This window comes from Eublepharis macularius, chromosome 11, assembly GCF_028583425.1.
Source record: "Eublepharis macularius isolate TG4126 chromosome 11, MPM_Emac_v1.0, whole genome shotgun sequence".
Lineage (NCBI taxonomy): Eukaryota > Metazoa > Chordata > Lepidosauria > Squamata > Eublepharidae > Eublepharis > Eublepharis macularius.
The window spans coordinates 37,313,168-37,339,565 of NC_072800.1; the positions used below are offsets into that span (position 1 = coordinate 37,313,168).

Genomic DNA, 26,398 nt, shown 5'->3' on the forward strand with positions numbered 1-26,398 from the left:
AAGTGATGGTATTCCTTGCAGATTGTGAACAACATAATTAACTTACCTAGGCCTCTGGCATGACTAGGAGATGGAATTCCCATGTTCGTATGTTCAGGCCTGATTATTATGGCCTATGAAGGCAGAGGCAAACTTTTCTGAATGTACCTCCCTTCAGGGAGACTTTCTCCTTTCCCTGAAGTACATTCTGAGGGCTGGGTCTTTACAGTAGGATCAAGGCTGACAACTGGAATCTAGTTTAGCCATAGAGATGAACTAAATCCCAGTTGAAAGACTGAAAGCTGGTCTAGGTCTTAATGCTATGAGGCTTTGCGGGATGATATTCACTCACTCACCCACTATCAGCCCAACCCCTCACACAAAATTGTAATGATAAATTGGAGAAATACCACACATACTGCTTGGACTTGGAGGCAGGGAGGAGTAAAAATGTCATAGATCATATGTGGTCATTAAAAATCCAGTTTTATAGCTCCTTATGCCACTTCATGAAAGATTATGCAGCTAATGTTTGGCCTAAGATAAGTAAGCCTACTGGATTTAAAATTAACCATACAGAACTCGTCTGGTCCTTCCCCCCACCTTCTCTTTCAAGCACCTGCACCATTGCATCTGCAATAAGTTGCGCCATCAGTGAGATTAGTAAAAAAACAGTATTTTTCTAAACATTTTAGTTCAAGAACATTTTTACAGAAAAATCACACAACTCCCCCAGCACGCAATCTGTCCCTCCTTTATGTCCTCAGAGCAAAAGAGGCAATTGAGTTGCATTAGCAAAGGTATCGGAGTTCATCTTTGTCAAACTACAAGCAAAATAATGCTTCTGCCGTATTCGTGATTTACAGTTTGTAGCTTAAACATGTGTGTGTTTCAATCTTCATTTTAGGTGGAAAAAATCCGCCAAGTGAAAGCCAAGTCTCTCTACCTGCAAGTAGAAAAGCTACGTCAAAACTTGAATAAGTTGGACAACACCATCAGTGCAGTTCAGCAGGTTCTAGAGGAAGGCCGGAACATGGATATCCTCTTGGCTCGAGACCGCATGCTCGCTCAGGTACAAGAGCTGAAGAACGTCAGAGGTTTCTTGCAACCTCAAGAGGATGACAGGGTCATGTTCACTCCTCCGGATCAAGCGCTGTATATGGCCATCAAATCTATGGGGTTTGTCAGCAGTGGGGCCTTCGCTCCTCTGACCAAAGCCACTGGGGAAGGTCTCAAACGTGCACTGCAAGGCAAAGTGGCCTCTTTCACAGTGATTGGTTATGACCACGATGGGGAACCTCGCCTCTCGGGGGGAGACATGATCTCGGCTGTGGTAATGGGGCCTGATGGAAATCTTTTTGGAGCAGACATTGGTGACCAGCAGAATGGAACCTATCTGGTCAACTACAGGCCTCAGCTGGAAGGGGAGCACCTAATATCTGTCATGATGTGCAACCAGCATATAGAAAATAGCCCGTTCAAAGTCATGGTCAAATCTGGGCGCAGTTACGTTGGCATTGGACTGCCAGGGCTTTGCTTTGGTAGTGAGGGAGACAGTGATGGGAAGCTGTGCCGCCCTTGGGGGGTTAGTGTAGATAAGGAAGGATATATCATTGTTGCTGATCGCAGCAACAACCGCATACAGGTCTTTAAGCCCTGTGGTGCTTTCCACCACAAGTTCGGCACCTTGGGCTCAAGGCCTGGCCAGTTTGATCGGCCTGCCGGCGTCGCCTGTGACTCTTCCCGGAGGATTGTTGTGGCAGACAAAGACAATCATCGCATCCAGATCTTCACTTTTGATGGCCAATTCATTCTGAAGTTCGGGGAGAAAGGAACCAAGAACGGTCAGTTTAACTATCCCTGGGATGTCGCGGTAAACTCAGAAGGCAAAATCCTGGTGTCTGACACAAGGAATCATCGGATTCAGTTGTTCGGGCCTGACGGAGTGTTTCTGAATAAATACGGTTTTGAAGGGGCACTCTGGAAGCACTTTGATTCCCCGAGGGGTGTAACGTTCAATCACGAAGGCCATCTAGTAGTGACGGATTTCAACAATCATCGTCTCTTGGTCATACATCCTGACTGTCAGTCAGCGCGCTTCCTTGGGTCTGAAGGCACAAGTAATGGCCAGTTTCTGCGCCCACAAGGTGTGGCAGTAGATCAGGAAGGTCGTATCATTGTGGCAGATTCTAGGAACCATCGTGTGCAGATATTTGAGCCGAATGGTAGTTTTTTATGCAAATTTGGCACTCAGGGAAGTGGCTTTGGTCAGATGGACCGTCCTTCAGGTATTGCAGTCACCCCAGATGGCATGGTTGTTGTGGTTGACTTTGGAAACAATCGGATTCTCATCTTCTAATCTGTGTTTATCTGTACTAGGAAGAAACTGACTCAGGGAAAATCCTTTTAAGAGAACACAAAATTACAGCGCTAGTTCAAACCTACCTCATCTTTAATTTTTTATAGATGAATGTACTTCCCCCTTTTTATCTGCAGGGAGTGAGCCTGTGATGTTATAAACTTTCTTATCTACCTCATTATCTTTGTGTTGTTACCTCCACAGTATACACAGTACAGTATAAAATGACCCTCTTTTTTCCCTGGATGGGACATCATGCACAAACATGTTTTCTGTGCACATTTAGGTGGTTTGTGTGGTAAATTCTGTAGACTCTGCCAGAAGAGCATGCGCTCATCGTTAAAAAGAAGAAGAAAAAGTAGCTTTAGATTCTTTTAACTTCGTGTTCTGATGATACTGTGGGGGTTTTTGAGGGAGGGGTGCAGGGGGTTGTGTTTTTAGATGCTGCTGCAGCAGAGAACTCTTTCCTTGTTCTCCTTTTTTTATACCTCAGTGCGTTTGACTTGCTGTTCAACCTAGTGTCTCATTTCTAGAAGATGTTGATCTCTTTTGTTTGCAGAAGTGGGATGGGATTCACCAGGAAAAGCATAGGGTCGTCTTTTTTTGTTTTTGTTATTTTGCATGTATATTTTTGAAAAAAATGCAGTAACTCCGCAACACATTAAGAAAATGCACAAATGTTTTAATATGCTAAACTTCTTACTTGCTAGTTTGGGGCCCTAGTTGAAAGGGTTGCATGGTAAGTGTTGCTCATGTGTAAAGGCCCTTGAGGCTGCTGTCTGATTTGGAAGCAGCCTTCCTCCTCCTTGCTGGACAAAATGCTCCCAAAACTTGAGAAATTGAGAAGTGACCTCTGATGCAGTGTGGGGAGCTGCTGCTGATATGATAGGCGAAGGGAGGAAACCCAGAACAATTCTGATGCACAAATGCAAGCCCTGGCTCACGTCAAAGGGAGTTCTTTGGATTGCAGCACTGCTGTCATGATGGTCAAAACTGAATTCTTGTTTTAGAACTTCTGCCCCCCCCCCCGCATAGCCCAGTTTTTTTTAAAAAAAAAGATTCCCCTTTTCTCTTGACGTGTGTATGTATACTGAGCAGGGCTATCTGTTGTATTTGCAATGAATGTTGAGTGGCAGTGAGCCAAACAGCTGAGCATAATGTTCTATTTCTTCTTAGGAGGCAAATTGTTTTTGAGGCTTGCATTGAAGAATTAACTTTGTCTTTTTGTTTTAATGTAGCTTTATCAAGAGAAGTGTGTACTCTTTCAGAGATAAGTAACAGGAAGCACAAATTTGGAAATTCAGGGTGTGTTTCAGAAGTCCCAGATGAAGGAAAATTGATTGTATTAACTCATCTAATTGAGTTGGCTTCCTGCTTCTGTCAATCTTTTCCTCCTCCTCCTCCTCCTCCTCCTCCTTTGGATGGATCATCTCTATGTAGGGCCTTCATCTTTCCAAGACATCCTTGTGGCTTTCTCTGGTGGACTGGAGATTGCGTGGAAAGCAATCCACCAAAACTCTACCTCATTGGCTCTAGCACCAAAGAATGTCACATAAAATGAAGTGCAAGCTTCTTGAAACCAAAATAAGTGTTTTTTAATCAGCCACACCATAAAGCACTGAAAAAGTCAAGGATTCTTATACTTCTGCAAGAAGCTTCCCATTTCAAGTTTTATACCAAATTATAGGAATGTGATTCCTTTCATACTGAGTCTTTGATCTCTCTAATAGGCATCTTACCATCTTGCTTTCCTCTATACTTGTTTGGGAGTAAGTCCCATTGATCTCTGTAGGAACTTACTCCTGAGAAAATGTGCAGTAGATTGCAACTGTGGTGCTGGGTCCCAAGATACAGTTTCCTTGGGAAGAAATCCTTCCCTGCACTGCCTTCTCTCCTCTAGATCCTAGTTGGGAATTCAGATGTCTGATCTTGGTACTTCTAGTGCAGCAATCAGTTTTCATCCTTGGTGTTGTCCTCTGTTGCCATCTGCATTAAACAGACTTTGCAGCGTTTTCATGTGAAGTCTGAAATATCCGCTAACTAAGTTGGCTAGAGCTAGTATAATCAGGATTTGTTCAAGTTGCACTTTTCATATTTTCCTAGAGACTTTTGTTAAGAAACGGAGTTCTGACATGTAATAAGCCTGTAGCCAATAGCAGAGAAGTTGCAATTCTTTCTCCGACACATTTGGAGGATGTAAGGAGGAGCATATAGGCAAGATTCTGAACGTTCTTTATGCATTTCTTCTGTGTTTTAAATTGTCTTGGTCGGGACTGTTGCTTCTGCTTAGTTGTCAACTCTTCACACCCAAGTTTTTCAGGGTTCTAGCAGGTTTCATGGTAGGGTTTCTGTGGCAGAAGTTATTTTACAAGCAAAAAACCTCAAACCTAGACAGAGTGTATGTTGGATAACTTTTCTGCACAGCCACTTAGAAGTTGAACCAGTGCACACGTTACAGTAGAGTCTTCTGCTCGTTTTTTTTTTCCTTGTGCATGATTACTTGTGGTGGTCGGGCAGATATAGATGAGCATGTTTTGACACCATTAGGATGATTATGTGCGAAGTGGTTTCTCTGATTAGGGAAAAAACAGCGGGTCATACCATAAACTTTCTCCTGATGATGTTGTAGCCCCGCTTAGACATTCTCCAATACAAAAAATACAGTCCTTTGTGAGCCTGTCCCATTGTGCGTGAAAGGATGGGTTTTGTCCCATGCTGGACACTGCTCTGCTTGTTGGAAGTTAACTGCATTTTTATTGTTGGATTTGAGAAAGGCGTAGGGCTTGGATTCCCTGCAGTTCCTCTGTGTCACTGGAGCCAAAAATGTTCCTGCCTTCCTCCCATGCTTAGTATGAAATTATCATGTAACCGTGGAATGCACCCTGTGTCCTTCAGGTTGGAGCATTTACTTGTGACTCAGTAAGGGGGAAATAAGGTTAGACTTTCAGATCTAGCTACCAAAGATAATTGGTTAAAAAGCTTTAATTTTAGAGTTGGCAGGCCCCCTTATGTATATTGTAAAGCAAATGCTTGGCCGCCTCTTCTATTGATGTCACCCTTCTTTTCCGATGGGCTTTTCTTAAAACAGCTACTTCTAGTGTTGTTGTTGAATTAAAATTCCTTTTGTGCCATCTCATCCTTTCATGTAGTGGAAAACCACTGGTTGGTGGAATTCTATTGAGTTTCATGACTTTCTGCCTGTATTTGCTGCACAAGCTTGGGGAAGCCAGAAATCTCTACTTGTTTGGAAGGAATGTGGTTTTGTTTTGTTTGTTTCTTCTTCCATAGCCATGCTGTTTACCTCTATCTGCTTTTTTGGCACAAATTAAAAAAAATCTGGTAAGTATTTTCGACTTTCATATCATACACCTTTTATTTTTTAAATACTGCTTTTTTGGCTACCCAGAATGAAACCTGTATAGTTACTGCTGTTAAGTAGTGCAAAGCACACTTGATCCCATTTGAAGTCTTAATGTGGCTTTTGACTTGGGAGTGTTTATAAAACTATAAATCTAAGCTGTGTAATAATACAGGGAAAATGTAATGCCAACACAATACATCCCTTAGGGGCTTGGTCTTCATTTGGACTGACAAGATTCAAGTCCATCTGTTTGCATGTTAATGGGAATAGCGGGTCATTGAGCACAAAACAAAGATACCAAGAAATAAGTAAGCACAGACCTGCAAACAAGCTTCGAACCTGTGCTTTTTTTTGTTTTTAAAAAGCTGTCTAATGTAGTCTTGTAAGCTAGTAAACCTGATTTAGGAAAGAGGTCACTCTTTACCACTTTCTAAATATGGGGAAACAGTTGTGCACTGAACACTGGCAAATAAATCTGAGCTTGTGTTATAAACTGTCCCGTCTTTGCTCTGCCCCAAAGGTTGTCCATCAAAGTCACATGGTTGTTTCAGTTGTATAAATCCAGTCTTGTTGCTACCAAATAATTTTTTAACCAAAGTTTTCCCAATTTTTATTTTTGCTGAGGGCCCAGAAGGAAGCTAAATAGAAGCACCTTTAGGTTATAAACTCACTACCCTGGAGTATAACTTCTTTAGGGAAACCTTCAAGGACATACCGTGGTGGGAACCTGAAATATCCTATAAATCATGCTCCAACATAATCAGATCTGAGAATAAGGAAGGCACTTCCTTTATGCCATTCGGTGGAAATTGAATGAGATTGGTGCAGTTTCTTTTAGTTAGTTAAGCCAAAATTAATTTATTGAAGAAAGGTCTCTGCTTGATTTAGCCATCTCTCTGATTTCTTTTGAAGATCAAAAGATTTCCTATGTTCAGTTCTGGTTTAAATTAAGAAGTGCCAAAGCATTTTTGTTTGTTTTGTTTTTTAAGTGAGTGTATCCAAATAGTGCCAAAAGGTAATAGGGTATTTGTTTTTTGTTTTTTTAAGTTTAGAGACACAGAATTTGGAGCTGTGTTTAAAAGTAAAACACTGGTACTTATATGTTAGACAAACACTGTTTCTGATCCTTGAGCCCTTGGGAAACCAGCAGAACCCCGTTTGCTGTGGTACAGGATGCTTGAACAAAGTATATGTAAAGTTCTACCTCACTTGGGAGAAGAAGCAAAACATCTACCTCAAACTTAGCATTAACGTTATAGAAGAAAGTGGTTTTCCAACATGAGGAGAAAAGGGATCGACTATCGGTAGCATAATGTTTTTTCCCAATAGATACACCATTTAAATATGTTTAAACATGGTAACAACATGTGGCTGCTTTTCCCTAGAAATATTTGGCTGGCCATAGTAAAAGTGTAAATAAGAAAAAAAATTTAGAAATCTCAGGCTAATTTACTGATAATCCTTCATGAACTTACATACTCTGGGAATTATATAATTTTCATCTCTTTCAGTATTATGATGTATTGGCTGTCACGGTGAACATACTCTTAGTAGGTGCAGAATTCTTACGACCACAGGTCTCTTCTCTTCAAGAGAAAAATAGCTGTTTGTTCATATATACATACAGAGTTTTTTAAAATCAGGTGGGTGCAGGAGGACTCAATATGCCTGGGTCAGAACTCTCCTTTACAAGTGAGACTTCATCAAATGATGCAATATTCTCCAATTTTTTTTTGAGACTGAACACTGATGTAGAATGGGCTGTTTAAGAGACTTCCATCTACTGCTTCACCTTTTGCAGGATAGCATGAAAAGCAGTATACTTGCATTATTGGAGGTGGAGAGTCTCAAATCTTTATCTTCTACTCTTCCTCAGTCTTACTTTCAAGTGACAAGTTGGAGAAGATGAGTACAGAAAACCACTCATGATTATTGTGTGTTGAGTTTGGCAGGCATTAATAGTGGCAGATGTACCTGTCTTGTGTATATATAAAGTGATCTTACGGGTTAACAAGCCAAAGATTGGCTGTCATTGGTGCCCCCCCCCAAACATTGTTAAAGCAGTCCATTGTTCTTCAGGAAGAATTTTTTTAAAGCTTTGTGTACCTGTATGGTCTTAGACCTCTTCCATGATTGTATCAATTTACAAACTCAGGTTGCCTTTTTATTTTGTTTTTGAAGCTCCTTTGGTCAGAGCTTTGGTAACTGAATGTTAATTGTATGTAGTAGAATAGATGCTTTCTATAAGCTAAGCAAACCAGTAAATTCCTTGGTAGCGTTCTAGAATACTTCGCAGTCTATGTAGTTTTCTTTTCCATGGAGAGATCTTGTTTTTAGCCCCCTCCCCTTAAGACAAATTTTTAAACAATAGTTAATGTAATGTGTGCTTCATCTCCCAGACTGTTTGGGGTGATTTTTCTTACTGTAAGTGATATTTCTTGAGTTGTGCCTCACCTGTTGTATCTGCTTAGGATGATTCTGTACTTTTTAAAGTACCAGTAGTTCAACATGCCTTTTAAAAAAAGCATTTCCAATATTTTTCTGTGCCTCAACACTAAGTGGATGGTCTAAGACCAAAAGAAAATAAGTTCAAAAATCAGTGTGGGAAAAATAAACCCTGCAGACTAACATAAATGTATGCATGCACATCCTCAAACTGGTGGTTATATCCAAATTATTTAAACAAGAAATGTTTTTGCGCTTTTAAAAAATACTTAAACATACTATTTGAGGCGTTTTCAGGACTGTGTCTGAAAGGCCTTCTCGGTTTTAAATTTTCTGCTCTAATACTGCACTCAACTTGTGTGTGTGTGCGCGTGTGTGTGTGGTATCCATTAAGAAAAAGCAGTGCTTCAACTCTGGCAAGAAATTTGGGTATTTTGATGTGTTAACCAAGAACGTTTTCCTCTCTTCAATTTGACGCCTCTTAACTTTTTAAAAAGCTGTTGTTCTGAACTCTTTAATTGTTGCAGACAGCAGAGTAAAGCAGGACAGGTGAGGCACAAACTTTGTTTAAACAGGCTAAAAATGTTAGACCTTTGTGTGTTCAATGGAGGCTTCTGAATGTATCTTTGCGGTCCATGGAGAAGGCTGAAGGAGGTAGCAAGGAGACGATGTATCAGCTACTGGCAGCCTTAAAACAAAGTCATTGTCTCTCTGGACTTTAAAATGTTTCTATGCAGTTTATTTTTTATTTTTGTTTAATCAAATAAATGTGAGTTTCACTTCAACTGTAGCCTGGCTCTTCTCTGTAAAAAGCAGCTCCTCTCTTAGCGAAACAGCGATGATGGGAAAGGTAGGCAGCTTGGCGGAATGTTGGACAAGCGACAGTTGAAAAGTCCATTGGACAGCAGTCAGCGAAGCTGCGAGACCAGGATGCCTACATTTCCCATCAAAACTTGAGGGAAGCAGACAAGTGTCCAATCTGTGCCTTTTGTCACTTGTGGTTCTGCTCACAGTTGAAGTTGGAGGTGGGGAGGATGGGGGGGGGGGTACCAGTAGAAGGAAAAAGAGAAAATAGTGCAGGGAGGAGGATACATGGCAAGTGGGGTCCATGCGCCCCCTTCAAAGTTTTTGCAGGTTCCCCCTGACCCAACAGCCAGCACCACGGCTGGTCCTGCAGTTCTTTCAGGGAGAAGGGAAAGGGAAAACTAAAGGAGTTTTGTTCCTCAGTGTCTAAGCTCAGGGTTAGTTAAGAGGGACTGGTAGTGGCAATACCCTGGGAGCAGAGTGTTTTGTTCTTGACTTCCCTCCTGGGTTCCTTGAGGGATCCTGTGCAGGATCCACGTGTGCAGAAAAGTGATGCTACAGTAGCATTGCTCCAAGCTATGCCGAGCTAGCTTTGTGGCAGCACGTAGAGAAACAGAAGGAAGGAAAAGTAAGGGCAATGTTCTCAACGTCCAACCCACTGCTTACACAAGACAGTCTCTTTGACAGTTAGCCAATGGGAGGATGGAACTGATAGCATAAATGGTATTGTACATTAACTAAACCGTTGCTATTTGCAATCTTTTTATTACTCTGTAGGAACAGTGGTATAGAAACTAGTATCCACAATGTCCTTCAAACAGGTCTTAAAAAAACACGAGTGCAATAGAATCCGAATTCATTTTTGCCTAGGAAACCTGTGCTCTTGTCATACTTTAGGGATCATAGCCAGGTGCTGAACTTTCAGTTGCAAGCATGAAGAGGTTAGCTTAAAGGAGCGAGTTACAGAAAAGAGAGCTATGAATGGATTTACAAGAAACGAATAGTTCCACTAAAATACTGGGAATACTACACTAAGGGTTAAAAGAAATCTTCAGTCTTTTAAAGTAGTTTTCTTTTAATTAAAAAAACAAGTACGCTTCAGTACATTGTATGTGCAGGTACCAGAATCATAGTTAAAAAAAAAAATTAAACAAAATTCCAAATGGTCCTTCAGATGGACCACGGTGCCATAGAGCTTCACTTCCTCTGAACAGCAGTGAATGCCGGCATCTGAATAGGCTGGACCAGGTGGGCAGGCTGAAATACAGGTTTCTTCCGCATTTCGGACAGCATTTTCACTGAAGGGAGAAGCTGGTTTCTTTTGATGATCTGTAGTGCCAGCTGAGTATTGCCTACAAAACAAGTTCAGATTTGATAGCTTGTGACAAGCTCATACCACATTCGCGCATTACAGAAAGCTTTAAAGCACGGTTTACTGCTACTGGAAGCTACCTTTACTGCTTAAGTGACATGCAACATGTTGATCTAGGTGCCAGATTGCAAACCCTTTTTCTGACTGAGACATCTGTGTGTTTAACATTTACAACTGGGATGATAATATTTTCACAAGTCAGTAACTGGTTTGCCTTTTCTGCAAAAGTAGCATTTCAGGCTAGAGACTTTTTTTGTACAAAATTTAAACAAAGCGCAAACTGTTGGCAAAACTCTACACCATAATTTTTCACTCAAAATGCACTAATTTTGACAGGCAAAGGGAAAATGGTAGGACCAAGGACTAGCCTCTAGAAATCCTCCTTGCCATCCTAAGTCCAGTGGCCACCATTCTAATGTTTGCCTACCAAAAACCTTTATCAGAATGCCCCCCCCCCCCAATGAAGACCAAAAAAAGAACTCCCTGCTCCCAAGCTCTTTTCCCACAGGCACCTGCTTAACCTCAAATCCTCTGACATACCTAACACTTCCCACACTGCCTGCAAATGCAAGCTCATTACACATTCTACACTTTGCACTGCTTCATAACACTTCATTCTAGTTTCCTGTATGAGCACACAAGATCTATACTGCTGATGGCCCATTTGTGCCAATCACTGCTACCTAGCCTTGAAATCTTAGTTCAACAACACTGAGGATGGCAATCAGCTTGGTAAGGTCCCTGAGCCTTGTGCATAATAGCTCTGCTTTAACAAAAATATTAGTACAGGAAGCTGCATCAAGTATGAGCAGTGCACAAACATGATACACACAGTCATTACTTGATACATCATGAAAAGGATGTGAGTTTGTGGCTATGCCAAGGTTATTTACCATTCTGAAGTTCAAGGTATACAGCCAGTAAGATAGCCTCTGGTGGTATCTCCTTTGGATGAATCAGCGAGGCAGCCTTGATACCAACATAAAAGAAGAAAGAAGAAGCATTTAGTATGTAATTTGGCAAGGAAAAAAACTGTACCAGCTGGCGAGAGAACACCACATAAAATTAAACAGGGTGCTACTCCAGCATGGGATTGTCAATCCATATTCAACATGAAACCAAATGAAAATTACTCAGCCTTCCTCAACTACTATATGCACTCTTGCCTGAATTCACAGTTTATCTTTTATTTTGACACAGCTCTCCTATAGTTCACAGTATGAATGCTGCTATCATCTCAAATGTTAAAGAGAATGGTTCTACAGGCTGCTAATAGTGTACAATTCATTAAATGAATGCCAGTACATAATGTCTCAATAGTACAATTACAGCTCTTAAGAAAAAAGAAAGATGACACCTCAAGGCTTGGGAACAACACAACTTGCAGCTTCCCACAAGTAAAAAATATTGAAACTTATCCACAGCTGACAGAATGTAGAGGGTGAAATGAGGGAAGATGCATTGTCCCTACCCTGGAGGAGCTGAAAAGATGAGGCAGATAAAGCCTGGATCAAAGCTAGGCTTAGAACAGGTAAGAAAAGGAGCTGAGGATTTGCTCAGATTTTGCTGGGGCTTTATTTCTAGAAGAGAACCATGTTTGTACAGCAAAGTGGGAGGTATCTTGAACGTCAACATTTTAAGACGAGAGAGGTCCTTCAAGGACTTTTTGAGGAGGGTATCTCATTTTCCCCTCCATCACCACATCTTTCTCTTCCTTGCCCCCCACAGCATCTCCCTCTTTTCCTGCTTCCTTCTTCCTGTCTGCCCACCCCCCGTCTTAACCTTCCTCCTCCCCACCCGCAGCCTCTCCCCTATGGCCCAGTTGCATGGTGCTATGGTGGGGAACTTGCATGGAAATGCACAGACTGTATCACCTTCCCCAAACTATTTCCTCTTTCTCTCCTCCTGGCAGCCTCCATATGCTCATCTTTCCCTATGTCTCTCTCTCTTTCAAATCCACTAAACAACTTATAATTATCTTCTCCTCCTTCACCTGTATTTCTTAATTTACTTCATTTATATACTGCCTTTCTCCACAATGAGGACACAAAGCAGCTCACATAATACTCCTTGCCTCCATATTATTAACACAACAACCCTGAGAGGTAGTTAGGCTGAGAATGTAAGACTGGATCAAAGTCACCCAGTGAGCGTCCACAGCAGAGTGGCAATTCAAACGTGGGTCTCCTGGATCCTACTCTGAAACACTAACAACTATGCTACACCAGCTGAGAGTGGGGTGGGGGGAGGCTCCTGCTGAACAGTAGCCAGCAACCAGGCCTGGGTGAGTCATGCAAGTCATGTGGTAGCAAGTCATCCGGAGGTTGCTTCTGGGCCTGGCCCCAATGAGTCCTCTCTCAAAGCCCAACACAGCCCTGGAAATCACCCTGTCCCCTCTTCCTGCCTTTCAGTCAGAAAGCAAGCCTCCTGGAATACTAACTAAATTGGTTGCCAAGCAACAGACACCTTTTATTATTTTGGTTTTTTTAAAACTCCCCTCAATGTATTTCTTTTAGATTTTTCTGCAAACCTGGGGCGTTATTCAGGTGTATAGAAAGATCTCTCTTGTCCATTCACGGGTCCAGTCTTTGGATATACGTATCCTCAGATCTTTGCCACTTCACTATCAATCTATAAGACCAGGCCCAGGAGGCTACATTAACCAAGTGGGAACAGACTTAAAATTTTTTTCTTATGCCACATTCCTTAAGTCTCATACAGATGTCTATTTCTGATCATTTCAATTCCTATAAATTGAAAAAAAAACAACATACACCAATAAGCTAGTAACTCTGGTCTGATGTAACTCAAGAGCAGCACTACAGGTACACTGGCTGTAGGCGCAAACTTAAAGCATATCTCCTGAGGTGTCCCATATTGTGTGTGAATGTGGCCATTTCTAATAAAAAGTTTTGCATGGATTTTGTTGGTTTTGGATTTTGTGCTGATCAATACTTTCTGAACAATAAGACTTAGCACTGTGCGACACACACTCACACCCTCTCTTACTACTACAACAGCAGAGCACTGCTTTTTTCTCCTGCACCAGGAAAGCCAAACAAACTACAGTGATCACTACAAGGATTTTAAAGATGAAAGTTGCCAAAGCGTGTTTGGTGTCCCTAGCTGGAAGGAGAAAGCCCCGTTTTCTGACAACATATCAGGAGGGGAGAGAAGATGGAGCATAAAGCTGCAGCAATGAAAAAGCAAAAGAAACCCCTCAAAATGCACACATGTATCTGACAGCCAGTGCCTTGATATGACACCAGTGAACATTAATTTAGTTTCCTTAGCAAAGTTACAGCAAAATTCTTACCTGGTGCAAACACTTGCGAGCTTTGTCATACTCGCTTCTCAAGCAATAAGCGCTTCCAAGGTTGAACAACATCATTGTACGTGCGGAAGTGACTGAACTGGGGTAACACTGGGGGGTTTGCTTGCCAGCTAGAGAAAAAGAAAATATATTACACAACTAGTTATTTGTTAAAACAAATATAATAAGCATCTAGAATTAGCCCTGGCAGATGCCAGCACACGCTAAGAATTGCTTCATGCTTTATATGGCAGTCAGGTATATAAGCACTTACTATGGTAAAAGCATCTCCAAACACTTGCTGAAGACACGTGTTGGAAGACCTAAACAGCTGCCGCTCCCTAGTGCCTACCCCTTGGACTCCCCTTTATTCTGCCTCTTCTTTTCTTGTGTGAGACCCAGTCATTAGACTTCCCTCTCTGTAGTGAACCATTACATCCAAGCTATGGTCTTGTAGTATTCCCTCCAAACTCTAAAATTCAGAGGTAATGCTAAAACCAGCATTCTGCTCCCCGCCCCAAGCTTGTTCCCAGGCTTCTTCATGTGAAGACAAACCATATGTGTTTGCTTCAGCAAACCGTGATGGAATACTAATATGCCCAGACTGTCAGGTAAAATGTGAAGCAAGTCAAAGGATACTCTCTTCGACTTTGCAGCTTAGATCATCTGCTTGAGCTACTTGCAGCCTTCTGTTCCAAAGTTACCCAATGCCATGTTTCATGATGTACTACAGAAAGTAAGTTGTTCTATGATGGAACAATGGATACATGGGCCCCTGCTTTATGGCAGGGAGATTCATTTAGTGACCTTCACATTGCATGGCCTCTATTGCAAGAGATGCTCTGAGCAATATTTGAAACGTCCCATGTGGCAATTGCAAATGTAAGATTTCTTTTACACAACACTTTATGGTTAAATGACATAACAGACACTGAAAGGCACTCATAGTAGCAATTATTAAAACATGATTCTATGAAATTAGCTTCGAGACAGCTACTTTGATGGATAAAGGGTTCATGCAGAAAACTGCAGACAAGAGTATCTGAACTGTTCTTGCATTTAGAGCTGTTCATCCCTAAGCGAGCCGAGGTTCACTTCCCTATCTTTCACTGTATCATTCCCTACTGAGATGCTAGCTAGCCAACAGCAGGATACTTACAGGATTCCATGGCTTCATTTTCACCTTTGTCAGATCCTACAGGAATAAACAACCCAGAACACACCATGAATACTGGGCAAGCAATAATTTTTGCCAGCTTTGTAAAATTTTAAACTGTCCACATTTTTAATTATACTGAATATGCCAAATAAGCCAACAGTATTTTAATGACAAATATAGCCAGCTGATTGCATTAGTATCAAAAACTGTAACTGTAGTTATGACCTGAATCTAAATAGTTGGAAATTTTAGTTTATTTTAATGTCTATGAAACTGAAAGATGTGTTACAAAACAGCTGGGAATTCCTGTACTTGAAACATTCTGAAGAAGGGAGCTCTGACTCTCGAAAGCTTACATCCTGAAAATCTTTTTGATCTCTAAGGTGCTACTGGACTCAAATCCTGCTGCTAAAATATTAACATTTGCAAAAACCTTAGCAATACTTAATATAGAAAATAATAATAAAATATTCTGGGCTACTTTGTTTCCATGAAATGCACAGATTCCAGGAAATGTGAAAGAAGCAGATTTATGTCCTTTACAACAGCACATTAAAATGTAGAATGGCTACAAGTTATGGCAAGAAGGCAGTTGAAGGCATGACCATATAATCAAGCGTGGACTCATTAACCTTGATCCTGCTCGTTCGAAGAGATCCCCAGGGACACATCAGTGACATTTTCCGGGTTCAAGTGAGTAATAGCATCCGAGATTCTGTCTAGAGAGATGAGTGCCTCTGCGGCATACAAATGGCCAAGGAACCTACAACAGCAACAGCCCCATGGTTACAAGGGTTGATCTAGCAACAAGTCACATCAAGGAGAGAACACCTCTCTGTCAGATTGCCTCACTGCACAGAAAAAAGGCAACATAAAACAAGTTTCCAATTTTTAAATATGGAGGTTATAAATTCATACTCCTCCACCCCTACCCTTCTAAAGCAATTCCTGCCTCTGTGTCTGCAGACTCAAGGGCACAGACGGAAGCAACACAGCTGAGATCATTTCACCATATATAATGCTATACATCACCTTCTTCAAAGCCCAATACAAGTATAAAGTCATTACTTCTCTCTTTCTCCATCAGGAAGCTATATACTGGTTTACGTTCCCCACCAGGGAGCTATGTACTGGTTTACTGGTAAACCAAGAGGGGGAGGGACAGAACAGAAGAGACTTCCTCCTTCCCAGAGAGATCATCATAGTGCTGTTTAAGCTCTTGTTTTTATCTTGTGTTTGATCTCTTACACTGTGTTTAAGACATGCAATAGGACCGCTGGGATAGTTAATGACAGTTTCACATGCTACTAATTTTATGCTGCAGTTTTATTGTTCTACACCTTTTCTCTTTATAATCCATCTCATGAACTTTTAAGTTATGAATATTAAACATACAACTGATGTCTTAGTTTGTGTTCCATATGCCTACATTACATACAGAAACAACACATCCTGGGAACATTGTCAACAATGAGATGGCATCAAATGCTTACTTAAGAGACCCAGATAATTTTGGTTGCTGAAGAAGTTTATCTGCATGATTCAAGGCCATAAGGTTGTCCCCCAATGCCAGAGCCACATAAGCACTGCAAGCAAGTATAGAGCACCTGGAGGGAAAGAGAAACAGCAAAAAGCTAGGAATTTCAGCATGTGTTAAAAGGCATGGGCACTTCAAGTACTGGTATACAGAAAAGCTACATAAGAAAATGAAACAGAAAAAAAGCATGACAAATGTACTACGCCGATTTCATCATTAATATTTTTACAGTGTATACTGCAACATTCGACCAGGGCAGCTCACAACCACCAAAATTAAAACCAATTCACTGCAACACAGAGGGGAAAACCCCACACCAGAAAACATTACTATCCAACAGATGCAGCAACTACAATCCAAACAGGATCAATTTGGGAAGGCCTTGTGGAATAATAAGGTTTTACAAGACTTCTGAAAGATTGGCAGGAAGGGAAGCTATACCAGAGGGAAGGAGCAGCCACCAAATGGCACATGATCTGACAAATGATAGCCACACTTGACAGGAAGGGGGCACAACTGACTTCCTGACAGTTAGACCGATCCCTCAGTGGAACAGGCTTCCTCAGGAGGTGGTGGGCTCTCTTTCTTTGGAGGTTTTTAAGCAGAGGCTAGATGGCCATCTGACAGCAATGGTGATTCTGTAAACCTAGGCAGATCATGGGAGGGAGGGCAGGAAGGATTACATCAGTGCTCAGTTCTCATGGCCCTTTCTTACATGCCCAGGATAAGGCCGATCGCCACTTTGGGATCAGGAAGCAATTTTCTCCAGGCCAGTTTGGCCAAGGATCTCTTGGAGGTTTTTTGCCATCTTCTGGACACAGAGAAGGGGTCACTAAGGATGGGGGGGGGGGGGAAGGTAGTTGTGAATTTCCTGCATTGTGCAGAGGTTGGACTAGATGGCCCTGGAGGACCCTTCCAACTCTATGATACTATGACTGACCTAAGGTAGCTCAGTAGTTTATTCCAGGATTGGCAGTCCTTTAAAACCTTCCCGAATCGAAATGCTAAAGTAAGAATCAACATATGGAATTGAAACCGGAAGCTAACAGGCAGCCAATGGGTTGCATCCCACAGATGTTTTGTTGACAGAAGTGGATCTTCCGCACCTTCACCTTTGCCCAGCAGCTTCCTAAACACCCATAAAATGGCACTGGCAGGGATCAGGGGACCCTCTCAGACAAAAGGACATGTAGTTGGTGGCTGCAGTCAGGAGGGGAATGGGTGAGACTGCTCCTCCTCCATCTTCTGTCAGCAGAACTTCTGAAGGGTAAAGCCCAGTAAAATGTTTCAGGCACCAATCATAGCTTCAAACTCCCTCCATGAGGCACAATCCAGTCACTGAGGTTACAGAGCCAGGCTCAGCACAGTCAGGTCAGCAGAGCCAAGGAGCAAAAATGCAACAAGTTTTTCTGTAAGCCACAGCTCAAATAAAACGTGTCCACTTTATTCAAACTCTCCTCTGAAACAGACAGTATTGATTATGTGCAGTATTACAAGGGAAATAAGGGGGTATTAAGCCAAGAGCATTTTACCAGCAGTACTGCTGAATCTGAACAGCAAAACAGAGAATCTGTGCATTGGCAACATTGTTTTATTATTGCATGCAGCAGGGCCTCAGCATTAATATCACATTGGACATTAACACCCCAGGCCCCTTAAAGGAATGGAAAAAAATTCTTGCCCTGAAATCTGAGCCACACATTCCACAGTTTCAAACAAAAGGCCGGCATCAGGATGTCAGTATTAGGTCAGGATTTCACAGCTTGTAATTCTGCCGCCCCACCCCAGCACTTTGGGATCTTTTCCACTTCAGAAGGCAGAGTTCAAGGCAGGCGGCCTCAGCTTCAGGGCAAGAATCTTTGCCTTACTTGCTGCAAGAACAGATTCAGTATCTTTGGCATGGAGAAGAAAAGCAGACAGAATCTTTCTGAACAGCAGATCTAATGCTGGGGGAGCTGCAGGAGCAGCACATTAAACTCTCTGGATGGTAGGTGGGCTATGACTGCTCCAGCCTTCTGGCAACTGTCAAGCCCACTTTTGGTTCAGCAGTAAGCCACGTTAATTCATGGCAGGGCCTGGGGTTCCTTTCTTCCTTTGCTCCCGGGAGGCACGCACGCTAATTATACACAAGCAGGGTAAGAAAGCTCCCTACAGCCCGCTCCCACTTCCTCTGCACCATGCTCAGATGTCACATCAAATCTTGACACCATCAGAAGCTTGGGAAGGAAAGCTGGGCTTATCCACTCAAGCCCCAACCAATTTGATCTCTCCTCTCCACACACATCAGTGGCTACAACTGCAAGGAGAAACATGGCATTGTATCATATTAAGACTGCTAACACCTTGCCTGCACTAGGGGAAATGTTGCTTAACAAGAAAATGCACTGAGGCTTGTGAGCTCACTATTAGGACTGATTGAGAAACAATCATGCCTACGCTGGCCTGCATACAAGCTGCTGCACTTGCAAGCAAAGTTATTTTTGCAGATTTTTATGTTTACAAAGCAAGAGAATCACAGTATCAAGAGGTTGTAGACATTACCACCACCCACAGCAGAAACTAAACATACAAGTCTGAAAAATATGTTCTCTTAAATAAAGATTCTTAGCCAATACAGAATCCATGGTAGACAACAAAGTCCTGTTTTATGTATCAGGAGGACAACCAGGTTTGCTCTTCCTTTATTAATTCATTAGATAGTCCTATTTCAGAAAACACATGGACCCTATAGAAATGGGTATTTCTGAATACCAGAGTAATTTGCCTTTTTTGCTTGCAATGGCATGCTGAGGATTGCCCAGCCCAGCAGTCAGAAAGTTCTGATTGTTTCTGGCAGTTAATCCAACCATGCATCCCAAGGGAGAAGACCAACTTTGTCCCCCCTCCCAACCCAAATGGATTCTGACATATCTCCACAGTCTGTCTTTAATGACTACAGAGATTCTTAGTTGTCTTGAGCTTTCCCCCTCCCTCAAGATGCTTTGGCCTAGGAATAAAAGTTTGACTTTTTAAAAAGCTGCCATTCTGTATCAGCTGACCCGCTGTGTGATGAATGCAGAAGATCTGTCAGCCCCAAGAGAACTTACCGACCCTCAGCTATTCAACTAGACAATGAATTAAGTTTACACCACGTGGAGGACTAACCAAACTGGATCACTGATTCAAAAGCAGAACCACAATAAAGTATACTACCTAAGCCAAGGAAGTGACCTCTCCATGCTAACCGGAGCTTGTTTTCCACAAAACAGAAAATACTGAAGCTAAAGAAAAATATGGTAAAAAGAATTTTGAAAACAACTACTTTGTCACATGATCTTGAAAACAACCTGAGATTTTTTTCAGAAGCACTTAATCTTTTTCAACTACTATTAGAAACAACTATAAGATGGGTAAACTATTCTTCTGGTATTTAACAACTGTGGAACCTATGGGAAATCTCTGCTGACAAAAAGGATTTCCATCAGAACAACATGACTTCCTTGTCTCCCCACCTCTCCCACCATACTGCAGCCTGAAATATTACTCCCAGCCCTGGAACAGCATGAGGAGAGAACCCAAAAGAACACAAGGAGCTACTGCTATATATGCAAAAAAAAAAAAAAAAGAGGCTGATCAGCATACTAGTTCTATTAGCTTTTCCCTCCAGTAGGGGCACTTATGCCTTTAGCATCTGCTAAAGATCTGCATAAAGCAGCCAGCTGCTAAAGACACGAGAGCCTCATCAACATGAAGTTGGCAATCCCTACCCCACGAAGAATCCATGAAAGCATTTCCATGAGCCTGGAACAGTGGAAGGATTGTCCTAATCTACGTAAGTTTTCAAGGTTTCTATAACTACCTGAGAAATGTCTGGGGTTGGGGGCCCTGTCCCTGAACTTACTGGGTCTGGTGACGCAGGCTCCTCAGACAGCCAAGGCAGCCCTAGCATCTTCAGAGCCCAGCCCCACCCAGAATTAGGGGAAGAAAGAAGCAGGCAAGCCACTGCCCAGGGAAGCATGCTTGGGATCTTCCCTGAGCCAGCTGCACCCACTACCCAGCAGAGAAGCAGGGCTCCATGGCCAAGCTGGACCTGGCTGGCAGCCATGTGGCTGAGGATTGAGGCTGGTAGTATCCCCTCCTTTCTTGGGCCCACACAGGCCAAGGAGAGGTTTCCGAGGCAGTGGTGAAGGGCAGGACACAGGGGGAGGCCTGCATTAAGAACACAGCCCCACCTACTGGCCACACCCCCTAGAGCCCTGCCCTATGTCACAGGGGACTGGATGAGCCCAGGGCTGGGCTACCCCCCCCCCAGAGGCTCTTTAAAGGTCAAGATCGAGGGCAGCTGAGGAAGAAGGGCCGGACTTCTACATTGCTGGCAGAGGAGAGGTGCATGCAAATGAGACAGGAGCCTGGGTGAGTTGAAACCCCCCTCCTCTCCCAGTGACAGAGGCACCTTCTGTGGCCAGCCTTAAAAAGACACTGGAGGGCACAGCAGCCCCAGACACTAGGGAGTCACGGCCTGACAAAATGTAATTTCAAAATATCTGACCTGAAAACAGAACATTAACAAGAGCTATTCCAGTCTAAGCCCACTGAGGAACTCAGCACAAGACTGCACTCAAAGTGTCCTATGTTGACCCCAAATTAAAGAAATGGCAATATGGGTTCTTTGATACCTTGTCATTCAGGCTAAACATCAGAAAGGAAAATGCTACATTGTAACTTACAGGAGATGGTATTTGCCACAAGCCTCCACGGTAACATTCAATCTAGGCACACTGTACAGGATGGAGTTCATTGATCAAGATGATAAGGGGCACAATGGGAGAGAGACAAGACCGCAATCTCCACATCTCCCAGGGCTTTGAAGCACTGGTGCTCTTGCTATACTGCCAGAAAGGCTTATTGCTAAACTCAGTCAACGATGCAGTCCTGAACTAGCATTTGCTTTACAGTCACTAACAAGCCACAGTTAAGCATAAATCCTCTTTACCCAGACCCTGTCAACTGGCAGGCAAGGATGGCTAGCTTGTTCTAAGGACTTAGCACACCGCTAGTATGCTATGCAAATTTGAAATTTCATTTCTCTCTAGTTTTTAATAAATGAATGATGTGGAATAAATAAAAGATTTATTTGGGCGGTAAATATAGACTCCCTTAGTTTAAACCACTTGGAGCGATACATATAGGGGCTAAACTAATGTTTCTCTTCCCTCTTCTGTTATTGTGGTTCCTATGGGCAAGAGTACAATCATTCTGATTGTAATGACAAGATTTTCTTGACAAGCTGTCAAGTTTCATCAATAGAGAACAACAGATAATTAAGATTATATTCCTCCTTTTACAGCATATGACACGACATCATAAATGTAAGATGGTTCTCACAGCCTTTGAATAACAGATGCACTTTAATCCAAAACCTGCCAATTGAGGAATTATAGTTGTGTGAGTCAACTACAGCAAACTAATAGTGAAGAAAACACAGCTCAATTACTATTCCTTAAAGAAAAGACTACAAAAGCAGTCTAACACGCACAGATTATATTGCAATATGCGCAAGCCCATATTATTTATTTACATCTATAGTCCACCTTTCTCACTGCAATTCAAGATGATGAACAGCACACACCAGGAACTAAATGAAGGTGCTCATTTCTGCATCCAAGTTCAAACACACACTGAGTCAAATGGAAGCTCACAACAATACAACCATTTTCTTATATTAATATAAACCTGTGTAAAAAAATACAGTATGCATATTGCCCTTCGGATGTAGATGTACCCATTATATTGTAGAAAAACTTCACATGTATAAAAATAATAAGCCAGGGCAACGCCGCATTTTAATTCTAGATTGGAAAGTGTTAGAGCCTACCTTAAATTTTCCAATTCCTGTTTCCTGAGTGGAGAGGATGGTGGTGCAGGGACAAATTTGTCTCCTTCGTGACTCTTACTGCTGAAGGGAACACAAGACAGCATAACCAATGAGGTCCCCAGCTCAGACAAGAGGGCAACAACCACCGGGACATTGAGTCATTTTGTCTAAACAAAGAACTGTGTAGATTAAGCAAGTTGAAAGGCAGAATGGAGAAGAAGGAAAGAGACCAATGTTTAAGAATGCAAGAAAGGAGAAAAATGCTGTATTAGAAGCAGTGCTAAAAAGGGGGATAGTAAAACTGTTGTGTGTAGTAAAATAAAAGCAGCTTCTTCAGTAGATTATAGAAAGCAGCACTGGATGAGCTATACTTCTTAGCAATGTTTTTGATTCAAATTTGCCATTAAAGAACAAAAGCAGAACTACTTTCATCCTGGAATTGACAAACAGAAATCTATTCAAAGACAAGTTCTTCAATCCAGAGCTTCCTGAAAATCAGGTTAGAAGCAAACTCAGTTTTGTGGATTCATATTTGGTCAAGAAATTTTATCAACCCCAATCAGCATTCTGTAGAACTCCTTTGTAATTCTAGGCTATTGTCACTTACTATTGCTCATCTTCTGCCTCCCCCCTCTCAAACTACAAAGATTTGGCAACATCTTCATTCCATGTAATCTATAGATGATATGGTCAAATGCAAAAATTTAAACCAAGTCACTACCAACAGGAAAAGTACAGCAATAGAACAAAGAATCTCTGCCTGTCAAGTACTTTATACACTGCATAGCAGGAAGGTGTTTACAGACACAAATTGAAAACTACATCTTCTAGTGGTAGAATTTAGCATCTTTCAATAGCACTTTTGCTTACTAACATGTCCTTTCTACTATCTCAGCTTTCCCCTTTGTTCACCTATAGCAGTATTATTATGGAACTTGATTGGAGCAGCTGTGGGCAAAAGAGACTGGCAAAACATGGAGCATTAGTAAGCTCCCTGTTGCCCTTACCTGCATGCTTCACTGTTTTCATTGTTTTCGTTATTTCCTCCCAACTGGCTACCAACTTTAGATCCATTTTCCTGCTTTGGTTCCTGTTGATCTTCAGGAAGTAGCAGCAAGGCATTTCTTAGACAAATTGCTGCAAACTCCATGCTGGCTACAGGAATAGCTGAAGACTGACCATCACTTTAAAAAAAAAAGAAGAAGCTTAATTGGCGTTCTTTGTACTATATTAACAGTATTCAAAGCTTTCAGAGTTAGATGTTAAGGGAAAAGTATCAACTTACTTAATTGAAATTATGTTCCTGTTTGAAATTGTACTTGTACAGATAATGCAAATTAACAGAGAATCATCGAATGATGCTTATGTATATGGATTCCTATCAGACTGCCAAGCAAAGGCAGCATCAAACATGCATTCCAAGCTGTACAAGTGCATGGTACATTAACAATGCTGCTAAAATGATGGCCCTTAAAATTCTGCAATTGAAATGGTACCATTCATTCTTGAGAACACGATTCTTTACACAAAGCCATGATAACTCAGTTGGGCAATCCCCCCAACACATAACTGACTCAATGAGATTCTAAGTTCAAGTTCCTTTCCAGTGCAAAAGTCATGGCCCATGCAAAAAGTATACTCACATGACAATGAGAGTATACAAACATTAAACAAACAATAAAGCCCTTTGTGGGATGCATTAAACATCTTTTATCATTCTTAGCTTCATCTTGCCAACACTACATAGTAAAGCATTTTTATTCACATGATCAGTGCCTAATCAACTGTTTGTATGCAAGGTATCAGAATAACTTGCATTAAGTACAGGAGAGAAGTATTTTCCTACCCAACCATCAATTTTCCCTTCTGAAGCACAGCAACAAAAAATTCTACATAGTACTTACTTATAGACAACATTCTGTACGGATTGGGATGCTAAGACTATTTTACGATGATAGCCTTGGCCTACAATAGACTGTACAATGCCCTTTTTGCTTGGAAGGCCTTTTGTCTCTTGTTCTGAACTCTAGAAGAAAAAAGACATCAAGTCATGTTTGCTGGCATTTTCTCTGCCTGTTCACTTTTATTCCCTCCTCCTATTCAAAGTTCTGTACACAGCAAGCCTATATTTTACAGTAGAGCACTCTACAGTTCTTGGGCCGTGGGGCTTTGTTTTTCCTGGGCGCACACAATAGAGATTCCAATATATTAATACTTAACAGCAGAGCAGTAAGCCAACTTTTCACAGGAACAAGAAAAATTCTGAGTTCAGACTCAGAAGATTCATTGTTGGAAGTTATCTTCTATGCAATTCACAACATAGTCAAAGACAGAACAGACTACGGCCTTGGCACCGAAACGTCACATTTTTATCCTTTTTCCACTTAGGGTGTGTGCGTGTGTGTTATGTGCCGTCAAGTCGTTTCCGACCTATGGCGACCTTATGAATGAAAGACCTCCAAAACATTCTCTCTCTAACAGACCTACTCAGATCCTGCAAACTGGAGGATGTGGCTTCTTTTATTGAGTCAAGCCACCTCGTTTTAGGTCTTCCTCTTTTCCTGCTGCCTCTCCACTTAGAGTGGGACCTGCAAATGGGGTGGGGCATATTACGTACACCAAAAGCACATTTCCTTCCTCCCGTTTTATCCTTTCAACAACCGCATGAGCCAGACAAGGCTGACAGAGCATGATTGGCCCAAGTTCCCCCAGTGAGTTGCAGGGCCGAGTAGTGACAGGAACCCATGTCCACATTCTTAACCTAACACACTAAAAAGTTATTTGAAATCTTTTTAAATACTCAGGCTTATCAGAAGACAGGCATGCTTAATATGCCGTTCTATACCCCATGCTCCCACTGTTCTATCAAGTTCTTTTGAGAAAATAAAATGGTGCTCATTTTGTTACTAGAACAGCTGTCCTGAGTTACCTTAGCTGATTTAGACATGCAAGGCCAAATCATAAGCATTCCACAACAATATACACTAAGCAACTCTTCAAATAGCTTCACTAGATTACAGAGACAGAATCTCAGCCTGAATAATACAAGCACTATTCCTGAATTATCAGCCCAGTCTGGCTAAAACCTCAACTTCCATCAGGCGTTCACTTGGTGATGTCATCACTTTACACCACTGTTCTAAACAGCAGAACCTGCAAAATACAGGCTATGTAGCAATACTTGCTGGAGGGATGATACAGGATATCAAGTTGTCTAGTGTTCACTATCAATTCATATTTTTATTCGCAATACATTCTTATAATAATTCCTCAACATATTAAAAAAAACTTTTTCTTCAATAACAAACAACAAGAATAGCAGCTGCCTACCAAGTTATCCAAGCTGCTAAAGGATGGAGTGAAGGATTCAACGCATGCAACCCTTCCTTTCCCCTAGAACTGCACTCATTACTTCCTTGGGCCTTTAAGCCACTTCTGATTAAAAAGAAACTTACTCCTTTATTGGCAGCAATGCAGCATTCTGCTATTCTCAGCCAGAGGCGAGGATTCGAGTGATAAACTTGGACAGCTTCTATAAGGCATTCAAAGGCAGCTAGTGGCCTCCCAATGTGTAAAAGCTGAATGCCACAGTTATACAGCAACTCGTAACGTTTGTTGGTCAACAGAGTGCACATTGGCCGCCCAGAAAACTTTTTGCCTATAAAAGAGGGTAACAGTTTAACAGAATAAAACCAAAACAAAAAAAGGCACTGCTGAACAAGGGGCTATGCACAAAAAATTAAACTAATCTGCATCCAAAGGCCAGCCACCTCAGACCTATTCAGAATTCTCAATATTTAGTGCTTTATACATTAATTTCTGGGATCAGAAATAGCAATTTACACATGGCCATCAATGCTAAATTTTAGGATGCTTTTTGTTAACTGACAGTCTCCCTGTTTCCCTTCTCTTTTCTATTGCAACATCAGTTCTTAGTTTATTTAACTTCTACCTCTTAAATATGAATGTGGTGACTAGGACTGCTGGAAAATATAATTTGTACAAGGGCTCAAGCTCCTGGGGAGCAGCTGAAACCTCTGGATACAACTTCAGAGTGTGTTTGTATTCCACAGCAGGGTGTGTCTGCTGCTGCTGGCAGAACCTCCCACTGAAAGAAGCAGTGAAGCAGGAAATAGTAGCCCAGAGGTAGCACAGCAGCTCCCCATTAATGAGGGGGGTATCTGCTGTTTTCCCACAAGAGGTTGGTGAAGGAAA

The 26,398-nt window shown here is 41.8% G+C and overlaps 2 protein-coding genes across 3 annotated transcripts in view; one reads left to right on the forward strand and one right to left on the reverse strand.

The window, feature by feature from the left end:
* The window catches only part of TRIM71 (tripartite motif containing 71), a 51,968-nt gene extending 49,630 nt beyond the window's left edge, over window positions 1-2,338 (forward strand). Inside the window, exon 4 of the mRNA XM_054990828.1 lies at window positions 887-2,338. Within this exon, the coding sequence (XP_054846803.1) occupies window positions 887-2,338 (1,452 nt within the window). The remainder of the gene's footprint in view (window positions 1-886) is intronic.
* A 7,625-nt stretch (window positions 2,339-9,963) lies between these two features.
* CNOT10 (CCR4-NOT transcription complex subunit 10) overlaps window positions 9,964-26,398 on the reverse strand; it is a 28,895-nt gene continuing 12,460 nt past the window's right edge. Inside the window, exons 10-19 of one of the 2 annotated variants that reach the window (XM_054991910.1) lie at window positions 25,639-25,841; window positions 24,088-24,209; window positions 23,191-23,367; window positions 22,184-22,264; window positions 16,286-16,399; window positions 15,425-15,555; window positions 14,793-14,828; window positions 13,637-13,764; window positions 11,214-11,289; window positions 9,964-10,300 (exon numbers count right to left, since the gene is read on the reverse strand). In XM_054991910.1, coding sequence (XP_054847885.1) covers window positions 10,146-10,300; window positions 11,214-11,289; window positions 13,637-13,764; window positions 14,793-14,828; window positions 15,425-15,555; window positions 16,286-16,399; window positions 22,184-22,264; window positions 23,191-23,367; window positions 24,088-24,209; window positions 25,639-25,841 — 1,223 coding nt within the window. In that variant the 3' untranslated portion in view covers window positions 9,964-10,145. The remainder of the gene's footprint in view (window positions 10,301-11,213; window positions 11,290-13,636; window positions 13,765-14,792; window positions 14,829-15,424; window positions 15,556-16,285; window positions 16,400-22,183; window positions 22,265-23,190; window positions 23,368-24,087; window positions 24,210-25,638; window positions 25,842-26,398) is intronic. The other variant, XM_054991911.1, reaches the window with a different exon arrangement.